The following is a 20,148-nucleotide window of genomic DNA, read 5'->3' as shown; positions in this document are numbered from 1 at the left end:
TGTGTCTGAGTCCCACACCTCAGTACCATTTCTTCGACCATTGATAGACTTGTTACGTTTATAAATAATCAGTTTTGTGATTACGTTTTAGGCCCCCAGGGTTCCATGATTGGCAATAAAGTTAACTCTATCTTTAACTCATTTACCCATTGTTTGGAAAAGATAATATTAATGAATAATGCATCTTTAATCACACTAGACTTGATTTAGCTATTGACCCAACAATATAACTTCAATAATGACGTCTGCATAGTACAGGTACAAATCCTAGGATTGTCCACAAGAATTTCTTCACAGTTTTTACTTTTTCTAAAAATAAATACACCCGCTAAACTAGAATCTGTAACAATACTTTGTTGTTGACTATATCTCACCCGTTTATTGGCTCATCTCGCGTATGTGTACGTATATAGTACCGTTTACATACCCTACCGATGGTCACTTTTGATCAAATATTAACCTTGATTTGATCATATTATAATCTGCATTATTTTTTTTTTTATTTAAATACAACTTTCACAAAAGAAAGAACAAATACAAGTGATATAAGACATATAACACTTATAATAAATTTTGTTGATACATTTCTCTAATATAATATGATTATACAGATGTATATACACAAATGTACATTATCAGCAATATAATTTTAGTATTGTCATGAAAGTTGTTACTTTTGGGGGGTATATAATGGGGGCGAGGGGATGAGGGAGGGGTAGAAATTGGGTGATTTATCAAGTTTAAAAAGGAAATTCACTGACTTACTATAAATTAATCTTGCTCTTGTAATCTGGTACATACTTAAATACATGCATGTATGACATGTACATTGGCATAGACACAAACATAATACACAGGCATACATAACAAAGTGTGTTTCCATAAATCAGGATTTACCAGCATATGATTTTGATTCAAGCACCCATGGGGAGGAGGGAAAGAATAGAAAAAAAAATAAAGCAGGGGGTAGGGGAAAGGTACAAAAATAGAAAGCAGATGAAAGCAATTAACTATGATTCTAGCTTTTGGAAGATGTTTGACCAATAGTTATTATACTCTTGTTATTTGCAGTTTTTTAGAAGAATATATTTTTCAACATAAAGTCTGTTAATAATGGTATGTTGCAATGCCTCTACGTTTTATTGTTTAGGGAAACTAAATTTACAGGCATATATATATTGTTTTACTATCAAGATTAATAGATTTTCAAAGCGATGTATATCACTGTTCAAATATTTACCAAGTCCCAAAGTTCTTTTATGAGGTAGCATTCAGAAAATAAATGGTCTATTGTTTCTGTTAACTGTCCACAGAAAGAGCATGAAGCAGAGTTGATTAAATTGCAATTACATAAGTATCTATTTGTTGCAGAAATTATGTGAAGTAGCTGGGTTTGAAGCCATTGTAACCTAGTTTTTTGAGTACATTTTAATGGCAAATTTTAAATTAGGTTCCATTCTTTTCTTGTAAAGCAGTATCCCTTTTCTTCCCATTTTTTCAGATGTGTGCAACTCTTTCTTTTTTGAGATAAGTGCATTATACATTTCCTTACAGCCCTTGTTTGAGTTCATAAAAATTATTACTGTATTTGGGTATCTTAGATTATAATCCTTTCTTATATATCTGCCATCCTTCTTTTGATAACTTCTGATTGCTGAAATAAGACCTGAATATTGTAGAAAATTTAATTTTGTATTGTAAAACGTGTTAAAATTGTGAAAAGGAAGGTAACTACCATCTGCATTACATATGTCACTAATGTATCTTATCCCATTATCAAAACAATTTTTAAAAAAGAGTTTTTCTTTATCAATTTAATATGTTTTTACATTGTTTTGAAATATTTGCTTTATAAACCAGTATCCAACTTTGAAGGACATCCTTCCAGAATTTATTTCTTGTTCTATCTTTAAGAATTTTGACAAAGTGTATTCCAAAATTCATAAGTTCTGGTATAGTAACATTTAAATCAGATTCAAATAATTTCTTCCATTTTGAATCCGTGGATGATATTAGTCGTCTTGTCCAACTAGACTTGAGAGCAATCATAAAATCTGAATATTCTATCATCTTTAGACCGCCATCTTTATAATCTTGTATAACTGCAGCTTTTTTAATTTTAGAGATGATGCTGACCCATCTGATATCAAGGATGTATCATCAGCATATTGTGATATCTTATATTCTTCTCCGTCAATCTCAATTCCTTTAATATCTCTATTATTTCGGATTAAAATACCTAAAATTTCTGCGCAAAGAATAAATAAGTATGGAGATACTGGGTCTCCTTGTCTACAGCCTCTTTGAGGGTTAAAATATTGGGAGAGTATACCATTTTGAATAACACAAGAGGATATATTCTGATAAAAACACTTGATCCACTTTTTGATTGAAACTTCAAAACTAAAGAAGGTTAAAGTTTGGAATATAAAGTCCCATGAAACTGTATCAAATGTTTTTTTCAAAATCTATTAACATCAATAGGCCTGGAATATCATTGAATTCAGTGTAACTCATAATATCATATACAATTCTAATATTTTCTCCAATAAATCTTCCTTTTAAAAAACCGGTTTGATCATCAATTATTATTGTAAGCAGATTTGTTTTTAACCTTTCTGCGATACAATCTCATCTTCAAGTTTTTTTTCTTCTTCTTTTAATTTTCTTTTTTTGTATGTGCTAAAAGAGATAGATTTCCCCCTTATTTCCATTAATAATGTATCGAAAAATAGGCTGTCAGATATTTGAAATACTATTTCTGAGTCTTTGATATTTTGAATTTCATTAATGGTATAGACAAGAACAGCATATTGTCTTTTTATATCAATTATCAGTGTCTTTATTGTTTGTATATATTCTTTATCAGAGAGAAGAGAGTTGTTAAACTTCCAATATCCTCCGCCCTGTACAAAGTCTGCAATATAACAATGGTTTATCAGTTGTATATATATGGGATATATCACGATAGGGAAGTATAAAAAGCAAACTACCATTGGACAGACCATTGCTATGCTTATCAGTAAAATTGGTTCATGAGAGTATGAGTGTACTGGGCATTGAAGAAAACACATAATCTGCGTTATGTCCCAATAGAGAACAATTTTCATGTGTGCTTGAATATACAGAACTGTATATAATGAAGTTTTTGAATGATATATCTTGTCTTGTATTCTAACCTCAAATAATTACACAGATTGAATATTGTATTTTTCACCGTTTGATGGCAGATCACTCTTACCACACTAAAAAAACTCTAAAATAGTGCAGGGTGTAGATCCACTTTACGATGTGGATATCGACGATATTGTACGCAATATCGACATCGATTACATTCCTGATTTTTTTGTATTTGTCTATTTGATGTAAACAAATGGATATTGATTTGATATCGATACATTATTGTCAATATCAACACTCACGTAATTAAGAAAATGCACCAAACAGGAGTTGGGCTTTACAATGGTGAAATGATATCGAGATAATATCGTCAATATATCGAAGTTATTGATGTTTAGAGTACAAATTTACATTGTTTCTACAGCTAAAGTGATTGATATTGGCTAATTAATATTGATACGATATCATCTATTCAACTATATGGGTGTGAGTAAAGACACCTTACATGTAAAATGTCCCAGCTACAGTTATTGATATTCGCAAATCGATATCGATACGATATCGTTGATATCGAAACCAACGTATATATATATTTTGACATTATGTGGAAAATGTTTACGCCCAACTCTTCGTCATATAAAGAAACATATTTTCAAACGTAAATATTTCAATTTTTTAAAAAATATTTTAGATAAGTCCGACATTCATTTCTTACATGTAATAAATAAGCAAAAATAAAGGTGGTACGTTAACAGTTCTACATTTTTTGTCACTTATCAATAAACAAAAGTGACCGATCGATTTTGACTACTTCAGATATCTTATAACGGTCAATTCTCCACTAGTGAAATGCTCCATCCACAATATCTATGGCCCCCGATGTAGACTACCTCAGATATCTTATCACGGCCAACTCTCCACTAGTGGAATGCTCCATCCACAGCTTCCCATTTCGGTCGACATCTACGGCGCCCGGTTTCATAATCCTGGGTTCTGTCGTCAGGAATCCTAAAAACTGTCCATATTTATCCAGCAGGTGAATCTCGTGGTTAACGTTGTCTGTGATCACTATGTTACACAAATGGTCGGTGGCCAAACTATAAGGTCGGAAAGAGTTTTCGTTTTGGCCCCGGTAAGAGAACTGGTAGACCCCAAACTGGTCAACAACAATGATGGCATGTAATCCATGGTCTGATACACAGACGTCACCATTTCTATTGCAGCACACAAAGCAAGGTTCCTTGTACAGTTGTTTGTCACCATTGTGCTCGATTTCCTGAACCAGTTTGTTATCATTAATGTATCGTGCTACGAAGGAACGTTGTTTGCTGAACAGACAGACCAACAAGTGACCAGATGGAGTAAATGTTAGCCCTCTTGGTTCTAAATCATCAAAGTCTATAACATCAATCAGTATGTGGCAGTATAAGTTCCCATACTTCTTAATTGATCTGTTCACTGTGTCGCTGAAGTAGATGGAATCATTCGGAGAGATAGCCACGTACTGACTCCTGCATTCTATTTCGTTAGTCTGAACATGATAGAATTTTCCCCATTTGAACTGAAGCTGTTTAAACTGATTATTTTTCCCAACAGTGAGAACTCCGTCAGACTGTAGACATGAAAGGTCCAGTATATTTAAATTGGAACTGGAGGACTTATGTAAAGGATGTTCCAAAAGTTGGCTCCGAGATAACTGAAAATGTTTACATTTTAAAGAAAGTGGATTTTCTGTTCTTGGAATGTAACTTATTTCACCAGCAATATGCAAAAGTGTCTTGAAATCAGGTACATTTGGTTGGAACACGGGGATATTGAATTCATATAATTCAGGATAAATGGGGAAGTCCGCAAGAGAAGATTTGAAAAGCGTCATCAGATCGAAAGGGTCATTTCTCTGTAGCAATTTTGCATTGTCTTCCAATTTCTTTTCTATTTCTTCAATCCTTTGTTGAAAAACGTTCAAATCGAATTGAATTTTTTCTAATTGTTCTTTTTCATTGGCCGCCAAAGTTTCATAGTAGTGCATTACAGCGATATCTACCTGTTCGTGCAGTTTACGTCCAAATTCTTTTACATTTTCTCTTGCCTTAGTAATGTTTATGTCTAACTCTGAGCGTCTCTCATCAATAACTTCCAGTATTGTGCTGTAAAAAGGTTTAATAACATTGCGAAGTTCTTCATTTTCTATAGCAATTATCTCTTTATAAAAACCCAACATGGCCGCTGGGTCACTAAGGCCATGGTTAGAATGGTCTTCGTATCGAACGCAGTCACTACATATCGGCTTAACACAGCTTCTGCAGTAGTGCTTAAACTGGAGAGAATGCTTTGTGCAAATCGAATTGTTTTTAGTTTTACATAATTCATGGTTAGTGTCCATATGATTACCAAAATGTTCCCTGCAAAGTGCGACGTCACATATTCGACACGTACACACAGATGTTTCTTCACAGTCCTCGCATTTTAACACGAAATTTTGAGCCGTAAGCGCTGGATCCATTTCTGACTGGTGACTCTAAATCTCATATAAATTCAAGTTACATTATGTATTCTCTCACTGCTCTAATATAAAACTGTTTACGAACGCCAGAGACCATTTTTATTTTTATCTTATTACCTCAACATTTGTGAAAGTTGATGAACTAATCTAACAAAATGAGATAAGATTCAGGTAAGCATAACATTCAAAGTCCAGTGGTCTGAGTATTATATTTATCTGTTAAAACCAGGTTATATATGCATGTTTATCCATGTAGAGAGTAAGCGAGATGGGGTTAACAAATAACAACTTTGTACCCGGTGTAGGAGAATACCGGTATATTTTTGATGAGTGATTGAACATGAAACTTGTCCATTTCTATCTGAAAATGCAGATAATGAAATATCCTTTTTCTGCTCAAATGCTGAACAAGAAATGATTTGGCACGTCTTCAGTATACATGTATAGTGGCAGTTAAAATCAGTGTCTCAGTCCCTTCCTCTCCTCTTACTCCATTGATCTCCCAGTTCTGTACTTGTGGATCAGTAGAACTCTCTGACCATTGCTAGCATCTAGCTCATTGTCCATTCTATACTGTGGTGCAGATCGTCTCTTAAACACAAAATCCAATCCAAATCCAATTCATGTCGATCTATCACACATTGGATCTATGGAGGTTGGATTTATTGAAATAAATATCACAGAATAAACACTCAAGAGACAATATTAAAGATTTTGTAGTTTTTGTATGGTAGACAAGTCTGAATTTATTAATTAGATCGAATAGCTCATAATCAGTGAACTGCTAGGTCCTGCCATGGCAATGTTGGGAACTGCTAGGCCCTGCTAGGGCAAGGTTGTGAATTGCTAGGCCCTGCTAGTGCAATGTTGGGAACTGCTAGGCCCTGCCAGGGCAATGTTGGGAACTGCTAGGCCCTGCCAAGGCAATTTTGGGAACTGCTAGGACCTGCTAGTGCAATGTTGGGAACTGCTTGGCCCTGCCATGGAAATGTTGGGAACTGCTAGGCCCTGCCAGGACAATGTTGGGAACTGCTAGGCCCTGCCAGGGCAATGTTAGGAACTGCTAGGCCCTGTGATGGCAATGTTGTGAACTGCTAGGGCAATGTTGGGAACTGCTAAGCCCTGTTAGGGCAATGTTGGGAACTGCTAGGTCCTGTTAGTGCAATGTTGGGAACTGCTAGGCACTGCCAGTGAAATGTTGGGAACTGCTATGCCCTGCCAGGGCAATGTTGGGAACTGCTAGGACCTGCTAGTGCAATGTTGGGAACTGCTAGGCCCTGCCATGGAAATGTTGGGAACTGCTATGCCCTGCCAGGGCAATGCTGGGAACTACTAGGCCCTGCCAGGGCAATGTTGGGGACTGCTAGGCCCTGCCAGGGAATTGTTGGGAACTGCTAGGCCCTGCCAGGGCAATGTTGGGAACTGCTAGGCCCTGTTAGTTCAATGTTGGGAACTTCTAGGCCCTGCCAGGGCAATGTTGGGAACTGCTAGGCCCTGCCAGGGCAATGTTGGGAACTGCTAGGCCCTGCTAGGGCAAGGTTGTGAATTGCTAGGCCCTGCTAGTGCAATGTTGGGAACTGCTAGGCCCTGCTAGGGCAATGTTTGGAACTGCTAGGCCCTGCCAGGGCAATGTTGTGAACTGCTAGGCCCTGCCAGGGCAATGCTGGGAACTACTAGGCCCTGCCAGGGCAATGTTGGGGACTGCTAGGCCCTGCCAGAGAATTGTTGGGAACTGCTATGCCCTGCCAGGGCAATGCTGGGAACTACTAGGCCCTGCCAGGGCAATGTTGGGGACTGCTAGGCCCTGCCTGGGCAATGTTGGGAACTGCTAGGCACTGCCAGTGAAATGTTGGGAACTTCTAGGCCCTGCCAGGGCAATGTTGGGAACTGCTAGGCCCTGCCAGGGCAATGTTGGGAACTGCTAGGCCCTGCTAGTGCAATGTTGGGAACTGCTAGGTCCTGTGATGGCAATGTTGGGAACTGCTAGGCCCTGCTAGGGCAATGTTGGGAACTGCTAGGCCCTGCCAGGGCAATGTTGGGAACTGCTAGGCCCTGCCAGGGCAATGTTGGGAACTGCTATTTTCCTTTAATTCTGCTTAATTCTATCTCCACCTGATGGTTTGAATTTCTATACCCAGTACATTAAATCACTTAGATCCAACTCATACTTCCAGAAACTCGGTAAAGAGAGGTGTTCTTAACAGTGGGATAGGAACTGCAGTAGGTTTTAAAAAAAAGTTTTAATATTTCATTTGTAATAACGAGTTATAAAGTATGTCACAAAACCATAGGATGTGAGGCAGAGTTTTCTCTCTTTGAATAGTAAATACTATAAGTTCATCGTTACCTTATTATAGCGAATTATTTACCTCGTTATAACGAGTTGGTTATCTCGTGTTTACGAGTTTATTATCTCGTCATAACGAGTAAGTTTATCTGCTTATAATGAGTTAGTACACTAGTTAATCATTGTTTTACTTTTTTAAAATTGAGCCTGATTGACTTTCGAATATTAATTTTATATATAGAACATTCCTAATAGTTGATTCATACATCGTACATATCAAATATATGATGTAAAGATTTGACATTTCTACAACAGTTGAGATTTGTTCGTCCTGAAGCAACGTCTTTCAACATCGTACAAGAAAGTAAAGGAGAGAATTCTACATAATACTTAGAACTGAATATGGCCTTGTTAGGTTTAAAATTCATGCTTTTTGTATTCTGTTACCCCCCCCCCCCCCCCCTTCCCAATTGGATCCATTTTTGGCGAGTAAACTTATTTCTATAAATGATTTTTTTTTACGGATCGTGTGATAATTTTCAAACATTTTGTATTTTTCATAAATGTGAATATATATATATATAGGTAATTAAACAAGAAGCTTTATTTCATGTATTCAATACTGCTATGAGCAAAGACTCGTTCGTATCATAAAGAGAGCATACATGTAACATGAAATCATTTGTGTTGCAAATTTTATTTTCTTTAAATATTACATGCAGGACATATGTACGTATAATATTTTTTCTATTGTTAATTTATGAAAAAATCATATATAATCCACAAAAATTGCAATATATAATATTTTTTATGTGCAAAAATGTCATAACTGTTATCTTTAAAACCATAAAAGATGTATAAAAATCGGCCACGTGGCACCCTACGCAACTGTGTGATCGGCCCAAAATCGGCCCTGCATGTGTCATAGAAGTGGTAAAATCGTACATCTTGCACAAAAAGTTTTTAAAAATCTGCCGATTTTATCCACATAGTTTTGTGGCTAATACCAAACCCCTTTTGTAGGCTTCTTCTCTGTTCCTATCTAACTCCCCCCCCCCCCCCCCCCACCCCCACTTTTCTCCAGGGAAACATGGTTTGATATAACTTAAATCAGCACAACCTGTGCTTTCACACAATTTCAGCTTTTTTGGCTAAATGCTTTTCCAGAAGATTTTAAAAGAGTTTTCTCTACATCTTCTTAAGTAATAATTTGCCCCTCACCCCTCAAAAAAAGTCTGGCCTTCAGCTCAGGTGAGCTAAAAAGAGTACTTGAATCTGGTAAAATATTTCTTTACATTCGAGGAAATTAATCAGCATCAGTATGTCATGTCAACTCAAGGAGGCTGGGTTGAATCAGATCAACTTTAAAGAAGTAAGGGGAATAAGATAGCGCAAATGCCCATTCGATTCATTCGTGAAAAACCAATTTTGAATTAATTTTTTCCCAATTAAATCCATTCAAATATATTATAATACAAGTTTGCAAAAGCGCAATTTCTAACTATAATCAGTTTTAAATATATTTTTAAAAAATGATACGAAAAACCAAAATTTAATGTGGTATCGAAAACCTAACATAAAAACCCTAGATATTAAAGGTTAGTTTATGCCAGGTGCTCTAACCACTGAACCATTTCAGATACAAGAAAGTAGGTTGTTTAAATGCTATGTGTGACTTTGGCCACGAATTAACGGACTTGTATTATTTTTTCAAAATGTTAAATTGTTGGGATACAAAATGATATTTTTTAATGTTTAGTGGGTCATCTCTCCACGTTTTTGTTGATTGAAATATGTTTGTTTTACATTAAACTTTATTTAGGCTATGAGAAAAATATGGAGCACAGGCCCGCTCTATGAAAGAAAATGCCTTGAAATTCAAAGAAATGACACTATTTGCAGGTTTTGATACGTATACGCCTGTTTGAGTCAACATATTCCAAGTACTGAACATTATTACTTATTAGGTTAGTTACTGACTCACTACGGAAATATATTGGGTTGATCAATCTCATAGATGGTGAGGCGAAGCCGAGCCTTCTATGAGAATGATCAACCCAATATATTTCCGTAGTGAGTCAGTAACTAACCTAATAAGTGTTTTGTTTTCTCGAGGACTATCAAGCGACATATTTATTCGCAATTAGCGATGATCTACGCAAAGCCATGTACAAGATGCCTACCATCTCATCCAATTTAACTCATTTAAACTCTTCAAAATTTTCAATCTCACCTTTCAAATACTCTTTCAAAACCTTTGTTTCACCCATGTTTACTTACAATGATTTGTTGCTATTCAATATTTAAATGTTTTCTCCCTTTCCTCTGCAGAGATTTGAGCAAATTTCGACGCTGCCATTTTGTTCTGCTCCAGACAAAACAATGTGACGTCAATATTCTAAGGGCAACTACTCTAATTTTAAAGAATTACAAAGGGCAACTACTCCAAATACTTTAAGAACTTACGGCATGCAGTTTATGTATAAAATACTACGAAATGTATAATGAGTAAAAATGAGTAAGCGAAGCGTCGACCAAAGACGGCCATATTGCCTAATATTATTTCTCACAGAACAAATATAGAGATATATGAGGCAATCACGTGCTTTGGTTAAACCAATGAAAATGTGACATTTCAGTCCAAGGGAAAACAAATATATATATAGGTTACAAATCAATGATATGTTAAATATATATTGTTTTAAATGATTTTTAAAAACAACTATCAGATTTATTGATATTTTAATTTTTCAGTAGCTTGTCCGACCGTGTATGGGCATTTTACACGCCTTATCCACCCATCTTCTTTAAGAAAATTATTTGTTTAGCTATAAACTATTAAGGAAAAATGAAGGAAAGTAAGAAAAAAATCAATATACTCTGACATTAAAATTTGAATACCTAGCTCTTCTTTTGAAAGAGATTTATGAAGTCTAAAAATGGTCACGACCATTTAAAATGAGCCAATCATTAAATGCATTAGTAGGTGGATTTGCAGCATGTTCCTTTTTGAGTAGTGAACCTGTTCATTGCCTGGTGACCTAAGTAACACACACAAGTAGTAGGTTTAGAAATAACAAGATGTCCGTCAGCTGAACCCGATAGTCCAAATGTAAATATAAAATGAAATCAAGGTCAGGAGGAGAGAGATTGACTTTAATAAATAGCTTTACATGTAGGAATATTACTTCCATTGCAAACAAGTCTACATCATTAATGTTGAACACATTTAATCAGATCTGTAAATCTCTAATATAAACAGAACATTTACGCATGTTGTAACATGGCCAGCTGGCAGCTCTATAGTTTAGCCATTCCTATTCATGTTTTATGCATTCTTTAATTTGATACTTAATACTTCACAGAACTGTGATCAATATGGAATGTTTTATAGATAACTCTGGAATGGTAGTCTATACCATGGTGTGGTTCTACACACACGATGCTGAGGAAGCGTTATTTATTTCTAAACAGGTACAATATGTCACAATATTCTTGGTCTACAGTCAATGCGGTGGGACTAACTATAAGTACACATCCATGGAATGTATAAAATATAGTCTATATCAGCTCTGATACAAACTAGTGGTACCAGCATTAGTAAAACACTCCAAATCTTAGAATGTTTTAATCCTCACCATACTTGGTCATATATATATGAGGGATTACCTCCCTTGCATTACATTTATGTGATTATAAGCTAGGACATTGCACTTGGTTGTGGAGACAGTTGTTCCAGTATATTGGATTTTGTTTGTGAACTGAATGACCCTGTATACAACAATTAATGCATGAAAGATGAGTGACATCTGGATATTCATTCATGCTTGTAGAAAGACAAAATCCCATCAACATCTCCATATTGTTCCTAAGGTAAATAATAGTAGGTAAAGTTGAACTTCTGATACAGTACAAATCATACAGACATTGCAAAGTATATTTTCTGGAAGGTTGCATCACAAAAAACAGTAGCGGTATTGCACAAAGATTCTCCATGAGAGACGATGGATGAATGGAGCTTTGACAGGGTACTTTGTCCGAGGACTTTGGTTGGATTTCACTGCAGATATTTATAGATCTTGAAGCAATGGTTGCCGGAATCAGCCACAGCAACATAGCCATCACTGGTGACCGCTAACCCCTGGGGCCCATAGAGGGGGTCTGCTGCTGTGTTCACAAATGACAGGAAGGATCCACTGCTGTCAAACACCTGTCAATACACAAAGACATTGGGGAAATCTGGAGACTCATGTCAAACACATCATTACATTTGCTACATCAATATCTGAACCGTAACCTTTGTTTACACATTAATTTCTAAACTTAACATAAAACATCTACAGGATAAAAGCATTAGAGAATCTCTCTTGTAAATATGTACCTGTATCCTTGAATTGCCCCAGTCGGCCACCAATATATTCCCTTTCTGATCGACAGCCACCCCTGTGGGAGCGTTAAACTGCCCATTTCCCTCTCCATTGGAGCCAAACGTGAATAGGAAGTTTCCCTCACTGTCAAACACTTTGATGCAGTGGTTGTGGAAATCTGACACAATGATGTCATTGTTGGCATTGATGGCCACGTAATGGGGACCAGCAAACTGCCAGTCATGGTTCCCTCGCGATCCAAACTTGGAGATGAGTTTTCCGTTGGACTGGAATATAAATATACAGCTCCCCTTGTTGTCTATAACAATGATGTGTCCATTTTTATCCACAGCCACCCCTTTGGGTCCCAGCAGTTTACCGGTACCTATCTTATTCATGTACTTTCCCTCCGGGGAGAAAACACTGATCCATTTATTGTCATAGTCAGCAACCAGGTAGTTACCATTGAGGGTGGAGGCTATCCCCGTGGGTCGCTGCATCTTACCCGCAACCCGACCTGGAGACCCAAACTTCAGCTTGCAATCTCCATTAGAGTTGAACACTTGCACAGTTTGATTGTTACTGTCGGCTATAATGATTTTGTCACCTACTACGTGCAGACCCTGGGGATTGGAGAACTCGCCTTTGTTTCGTCCCTTCTCTCCCACCCTTATCACCAGATCGTCCTCTATGGCATTGCTTCTTCTGTTTGACCCATGCGACCTAGAACTTGGGGGTCGCTTGGTGCCTTTCTGCTTCACATTGAGAGTCCTCGGAATCTTGGAGTTGTTGAAATGGTCAACTTCTTCACCAGCATTTATGGCCTTGAACTTGAATGGCGACCCTTTGATGTGATGGCCGTAGAGTTTAATTTCCAGAGAGTAAGTACCCGCTTTTTCCACCGTGTAGGTCACCTCGTAGGTACCATTCTGTTTGTCCATCACAAACGGATTGCTGGCCATGTCAATCTCATCTCTGATTTCTGCTGACAGTGAGGCATACCCGACCCGCACTAGTTCTCCCTTCCTATCCTTGGATATCACAGTTATAGAGGTCGCTTTCCCTGGGTAACACATCTTCAGTCCTTCCCCTGAGGCTGTGCTCTCAAAAGCCACGGCGCTGTTTGTCTGAACAGCTCCTACACTGGTGAGTGACTTCCTCAGCGTCTGGAAGTGAGTATGATCAAAGACTAGACACTCGTTTTCCTCCGGCTGATACTGTAGCTTCAGAGCTCCCAACTCCTTCAGCTTTTCTGACATTTCGGTTTTTATGAGCAGGATCTCTGTTTCACTTCCATGTTTCAAGGTCTCTTCAGTGAAATCACAACAGTTTGTTATTTTACTGAGAATACTTTCCAGTGTCTCTTTTTGTTCGAAGAGAATTTGGTGTTTGCGATTGTAGATTGTTTGAAGTTCTGCCAGTAATGCTGTTTTCCTGACTTGTAACATGTTACTGAGTTCATCGAAAGCACTGAGTATTTTTTCCTCCGCGGACTTGTTCTCTAGGTCCAGAGAGCCCACCACATCGTTCACCAGATTAATGGAGTCCTCCAGACAGGGCACCTGCTCCCTGGCCCCAGACACCAGCGTGTGTAGGAGAATTTTTTGTTCCTGGATAGCATCAAACAGGGGCACAGTTTTATGTCCTATATGTTCCACAGAAGTGCAGTCCCCACACACTGCTGTCTCACAAGCGATACAGTAGAACCGTAATGCATTCCCATCATGGCTGGGACACACTAAGGTCGTATCAACCTCACTTTCAGAATTCCCAGAAATGTCCGACAGGGCTACAACATTGTGTTCTTTGGTTTGATCTAAGGCTTGGTGAATACTTGTACAACTGGTACACAGAAACTCGGCACAGTCCATACATTTGGTGGAGGGCTTTGCCTGCTCCCGGCTACAAGTTCTACAAATGTTTGGTTGGTCTACCACCTCCATTAGATTGGTTATAAAAAAGTTTGTCTGTAGAGCTGAAACACCTTGCACTGGTAATATGGACTGTTGTCTGCAGATTGGACACGTTACCGAGAGACTCTCAGCAGGAATGTAGTTGGCGAGACACTTCTGGCAGAAGGTGTGGAGACAGGGCAGGACCTTGGGAGCCTTGTAGCGCTCCAGACATATCCCACAATTCAGCAGCTGCCGGTCGATCTGTCGTACAACAGGAATGGAGTCCGCCATGGCGTAGAAATCGCCGCCATCAAAGGCAACCTGAAATCAACAACCACAAATGATGAACATGTCAACTTTAATGTGAGAGACTTCATAACATCCATCACTTTAAACTCCTCTTGTATATAACCAGAGCGGATACTCAATCCATGTTCAAACCATGTCATAAACGTAGGACAAAATATTTCATCAATAACAGATTATTGGAAACATCTATCAATTGAAAAATTTAAAAATCATTCACCACAGAAATTTCATTTCTTTGTAAATATTTGATTCATGATGTCTAATGACTCATAATACAGAGAATTCATACTTTGTACTAAGTATATTGTAAGGTTATAAACCTATTGAGGGTTAGATAGTAGAATGACGAGATAAACAGTATCTTTCTTTTCATTACCAACACTCTTCTCAATATGGACTTGATTCATACAAAACTGAGACAGACAGATCCTCAAAAGACTTTACTTATTGATAACATTATACCTCCCACTTAAATATAGTAGAACTAAAATAATATAAATGTTTTTAGTAACCTTTAAATCTATAAAACAAGATTGAAAATACTTTAAATTCTTCTGTACCGTCCAGATAAAGTCTACCTCAAATAGCACTCAGGTTCAAGTATTATTATCATTTCTATAAAAGAAATGCTCAAAACTAGTAATGGGATGTTTCAATTTGATTAGATCACACAGTTCTCAATTCAGATTATGAAATCTCGTCAAATATGCAGAGAAATCAAATCAACATAGGTGAGTTGTAGGCTCTTCCTAAATGTGATACTTTCAACAGTAAGGTTGAGAATCAATTTGAATGTAATTTGCAGAAAGTGCATACTCCTTGGAACTTTGTACATGGTGTGCTAGGTGAATACCGTCCATTAATTTCCCTGTCCATTGTGTAACTACACAAAAGGGGCCCTGGAAAGCTTTTCATCTCGACATGCATGCACACTCGTAAAACATTTGGTATCTGAGAAATCCTGACAGACGGCTTGGCCTTGTTCTGTAATTCCCTTCGTTCTTTCTTAACCACAGAGAAATTACAAAAATAATCCTGTTATCAATCTTATTAAATATTTCTTAACATTTAATTAAATCTAGAGTTTCTGGCATGAGACTTATCACACATTTTGTTCTGTAATATTTCTTTTGATATTCTTTAAACAATTTACTGTAACTTAAAAAATGTCTCTAATTTGAATGAACTTAAACATTTTGTTTGCAGCATCACAAATATAGAAAAAGAAAAGGTATTAAATCAAGGTGTGAAAACAGACATACATGTACCCTATTCATTCTTCAAATATTTACAGAGCATTATTTTTTTCCGCCATAAAAACTTTTTAAAACGTTTAAAACAAAAACATGAGGAATTAATTAATTTTTAACAAAACGTTTGTTTTGATTTGATCCTTCGATGGTCTGATAATTGGATCACATCACACAGACATTTAGGTCGCGGTGCACAGCGGGTCCCTCCGAGTGGTCCCTGACTGAAGTGTGTACAGTGTGATAAGTCAGGCATTCATTTATCACCGCCTGTCAATCACACAGATATGAGGGGTCTGACTGCTGATGTGTGACCCCAGTCTGAGGTCAAGTCTCCCAGCCTCTCATTCAGGTTTCCCTGTCCATTGTCTGTTACTGACAGACCTAGGCCATCCTTACAAAAATGTTTGTTTGGAATTGCCACCTGGAGATTTCTAGACCCAAATCAATTTTTTTTTTTAAACTTGAAGTTTAATTAGAAATTGGTAAACAAATAAAATCTTCATATAAAAAAATGCTTTTTATTTTTTTATAATAAAATATCATCAGCAAGGGGTATTTCAATGAGGCGGGAGGCAATTCCAAACAAACAATAATTTTATTTTGGCCTAATGTAGAGCCTTTTTCAATCCCTACCATTCCTTGTTACTTGTAGACCTAAATGAACGTTACTTATAGTTATAGACCTAATAAAGACCTAATTCAATCCCTATAATCCTTTCTTACTTATAGACCTAATATACACCTAATTCAATCCTACTTATAGACCCAATGCAGACCTAATTCAATGTTACTTATAGTTATAGACCTAATATACACCTTATTCAAATCCTGCCATTCCTTGTTACTTATAGACCTAATGCAGACCTAATTCCACCAGCTACTGTTAATGTATACTAAATTTTATCCTGTCATCCATTGTTACATATGAATTATCAAGTTTTCTCATTTATTGTGACGATTCATTTACATGCAACCTCCAATGTGTGATTATATAAGTATTAATTGTGACAATCATCAATATTTACTTGTTTTCAAAAAAAAAATCCTTTAAAAAACATCAAATATTTTTAGTACAGGCATTTCTGTCATCCATTTGTTTTATTCAAAGTAAGGAAAGTATCTAAATAACGACTTTCTTTACACCAATGAAACTCCAGGGTCGCCATTAGCTCACAGACCGTGTTTATAAACTCATCCATCAATACTATAGTCATTTGATCCTTAAATGTTATATTATTAATTCATAACTATTTCTGGAATGCTGTGTTCCCTCTAAAGTTTCCCTTCTGATGGTTATTTCACATTATAGCATTTCATTTTGGAATGGATGACATACAAATTTTGACTATGCCACTGGTCAAAGCCCTCTGCTGATAAAGGCAAATGAAAGTTCAATTCATAACCCTGCTGTAGAATTATTTCTGAGAGGTGGACAAAACACTAGGTCCCTCAACAAAACAGCTGTACTTATGTCTTAAACAAACCCTGTCAGCCACCACAAAGAGCGGTTTGACACTCTTAATAAAATGTGTGGCTACCAAGTGCCACGGCTCTGCGAATGTCAATTCTAATTTCTCGCTCCCATTGTTAGGTATGTACAAGTAGAAAAATCATTTCTCTCTCGCAAATAGGACAAAAACTAACAAAAATTACAACTATTGACAGAAAATTGAGACTTACTTAAAGAAATTAAATTTGTTGGTGTATTAACTTCAATTATTTAGGAATCCAATAATTTAAATACCTTGCATCATTATGAACTGACCTTGAAATTCCTTCTAGTATGCATGCATTATTATAAATCATATTACAAGTATATCAGCTATTTAATTATTTTTTTTAAAAATCTAAATTTCTTCAGATTCCTTGGAAAATTAATATTAAACTTGACAAAATAGTTCTAACAATGTAGGCATTCTTTTCAATTTTAATGCATATTTAGACAGTTATTTCATTTTTGATTATAACTCTATAAACTGTTTATTTCTTTATCTTAATTAAAGGAAAATACCAGATAAGTTCAAATAATTTGATTAAAACTGCATAATGATACATTTTAAATCTATCTTAATATTTTAATTGAGTTGACTTTCAGACTCAAGTACTGGGTTATTTGAAAACAAAAGTTTGTTCTTTAAAGCTAATTTGATATATAAATCAAATTTTTAGAAATAATTAATTTTGGCAAGACTAATAAAAACCCGTTCCTACTGACAAGGTTTCTACATTGTGTTTGAGAATGAATACCTGATGGTGAAGAAGGTAGAAATTATTGACTTCACTTCTCCAGTGTTCAATATCCATGTCCATTGAAGCTCGGAATTAGGTGGACAATTAAATGTAGTCCTTTTTCTTGATGTAGTCACCTGTTACACTGAATGCATGCAGCTAGCGGTGTTCTCTGCTGTCACTAGCTATATTACGATCCCCACCTCATGTTTTAATGATTTAAGTGTCCATTTCTTTGTAACCCATCAATCTTTCTGATTAATGAACAATTTCCTAAAACTTCCACATTGCTTAAGAAATTAAAAATCCAGGTTTTCTAATTAAGGCAAGTTAAAAATAAAAAAAATATTCAGCAAATTCTGACAAACTTTAAAATCATTCACTGTTAGCAATGAATCAAGGCACTCAATAAAAATAGAAAGATCCGGGATCAAAGTAGAAGTTGGTCTTCTTATTGAACAATGACAAGACTATAATGAATTCCTCTGGAAGGTCCAGAAGGACACACTTGAGAGTGACCGGTAGACAGGTGATAAATTCAGCACCTATTGAACAACACTAACCGGTCTTATTCCAATAGATCATAGTCGTTCACACTGAGTCCGTCTCTTTAAACCCCCTGTATATCTCTCAGTATCTCGCTTCTGACTGGTTAAAGCTTTGATGGTCCTCCCATTAACTCAGATTTATAATTGGGGATGTCATATCATAAAGTTTACTTTTTTTATTGGGGTTGTATTTCTGACTTTATTAATGACTGTAGTAAACAACGGAATAAAATTACTTCGTAGTAGAAAGTAATGACTGAATTAGGACTGAACTCTTTATCACTTCAATGCCTGTATAAGTCACTTTCAGTCAATGAGTACTAAATGTACTATTATAAGAATATAAAGTATTTTTTATGTTTTTAATTTATGTTTCAAATTGCAATCTTCAACTTAATTACACTTTTGAAAGAAACTAAAAGTAGGAATTTTCAGTTTAGACCAGTACATAAGAGATGACAAAAAAGATTACATAAAGTTGTAAATTAACGTGTAGGGGACACTTCCAGTCAATGGACATGTTTACATAGAGGTTCAGGCTGGCCAATCCACAGATGAATGGGTTGTATAAGTTCCAGTTACGGGGTGTTCATGTTGTTATAACCTTTCACACCCGATTATTTGTGGTTGATTTCATGATGTAACTTGCGAACACCCCTAATGATTACTGAGCACTGAACCACAATCCCGTTACAAATACGGCCATTGTCCATGTAATGCCGTTATTAACTAAAAGTTCAACGGTAGAAGTTTAGGTAATCGCCTCTCTCTGAACCTTTGAGGTGGCTATGGCCATTATTATTTATCTTCCAACGCATGTAAAATTAAGTTTAAACTGGTCAGTAATGATACCTGTAATCCATAATAAATATGACCTTAGAACTTTTTCAATTACTTCTCAAGATAAAACTTGTTTGTTGAGATGATATCTTAATATTATACCTAAATGTTTAAAATTAAAAGAAATTAAATTTTCACCTTTGGTAGATCATTAATTACTTTAATAAGAATTTTTATGACTTGTAAAATTATCATAAAAATTTGATTAATATGAAACTTTTGACTATTTTGCTTTTAAAATTTCACTCCACAGCAAATCTTTAATTTGCAATTAAAGAATAACACATAAATATATAAAAAAACAGGGAACATTTTGATGCGATTAACACTTTAATAGGCATCAAATTCTTAAAAGCAATAATCAACACCATTACCGCAATCACGGACAACGAGCAGACAACCTCGGGGTGAAAAGTTTGAGAAGTTCGGGTATAACCGTATTGGGCACGGAGGGCATAAATGAACATAAATATCTTGTCATCCATTAAAAAAACCTGCCCAGAAAAAGTGTGAGCAAAATAAAAACATCTCTACCCTGTCCATTAATACTGTCCATAAATATGCCCCGTTAGAACCTAAAGTACTCTTAAACTACTACAACCCATATCAAAACAGCGAGTGCAGCGACATGCCTTACCCTTGGTTTATTCTCTGTCCGCCTTTCTGGGTATTGTTGTAAGATTATGAGGATTATTTTTTATTTGTTTAGAAGACCATTACTACTGTAAGATTCCGTATTCATCCGCACACTTAGTGCAGTCTTTGTTACAGACAAAACACATGCAGTGAATTCTAAT

General features: G+C 36.2%; 2 protein-coding genes across 7 annotated transcripts in view; both read right to left on the bottom strand.

Moving 5' to 3' along the window:
* Positions 1–3,717: 3,717 nt before the first annotated feature.
* On the bottom strand, positions 3,718–11,731 carry LOC128192916 (uncharacterized). The gene is made up of 2 exons (XM_052865982.1): positions 11,594–11,731; positions 3,718–4,651 (listed from the first exon to the last, which is right to left on the bottom strand). The coding sequence occupies exons 1-2, from the start codon at positions 11,729–11,731 to the stop codon at positions 4,007–4,009; spliced, it is 783 nt and encodes a 260-aa protein (XP_052721942.1). The 3' UTR covers positions 3,718–4,006.
* LOC128192915 (tripartite motif-containing protein 2-like) overlaps positions 11,046–20,148 on the bottom strand; it is a 21,594-nt gene continuing 12,491 nt past the window's right edge. For 5 of the 6 annotated variants that reach the window (XM_052865976.1, XM_052865980.1, XM_052865981.1 and 2 more), the window contains 2 exons: positions 12,292–14,493; positions 11,046–12,120 (listed from right to left, as the gene is read on the bottom strand). In XM_052865976.1, the coding sequence (XP_052721936.1) occupies positions 11,968–12,120; positions 12,292–14,493 (2,355 nt within the window). In that variant the 3' untranslated portion in view covers positions 11,046–11,967. Of the gene's footprint in view, positions 12,121–12,291; positions 14,494–17,981; positions 18,881–20,148 lie in introns of those variants that run through there. The other variant, XM_052865978.1, reaches the window with a different exon arrangement.

The sequence above is a fragment of the Crassostrea angulata genome, chromosome 7 (genome assembly GCF_025612915.1).
Source record: "Crassostrea angulata isolate pt1a10 chromosome 7, ASM2561291v2, whole genome shotgun sequence".
Lineage (NCBI taxonomy): Eukaryota > Metazoa > Mollusca > Bivalvia > Ostreida > Ostreidae > Magallana > Magallana angulata.
Note: the sequence above shows the minus strand (reverse complement) of the source record. Positions and strands in the feature narration are given on the sequence as shown.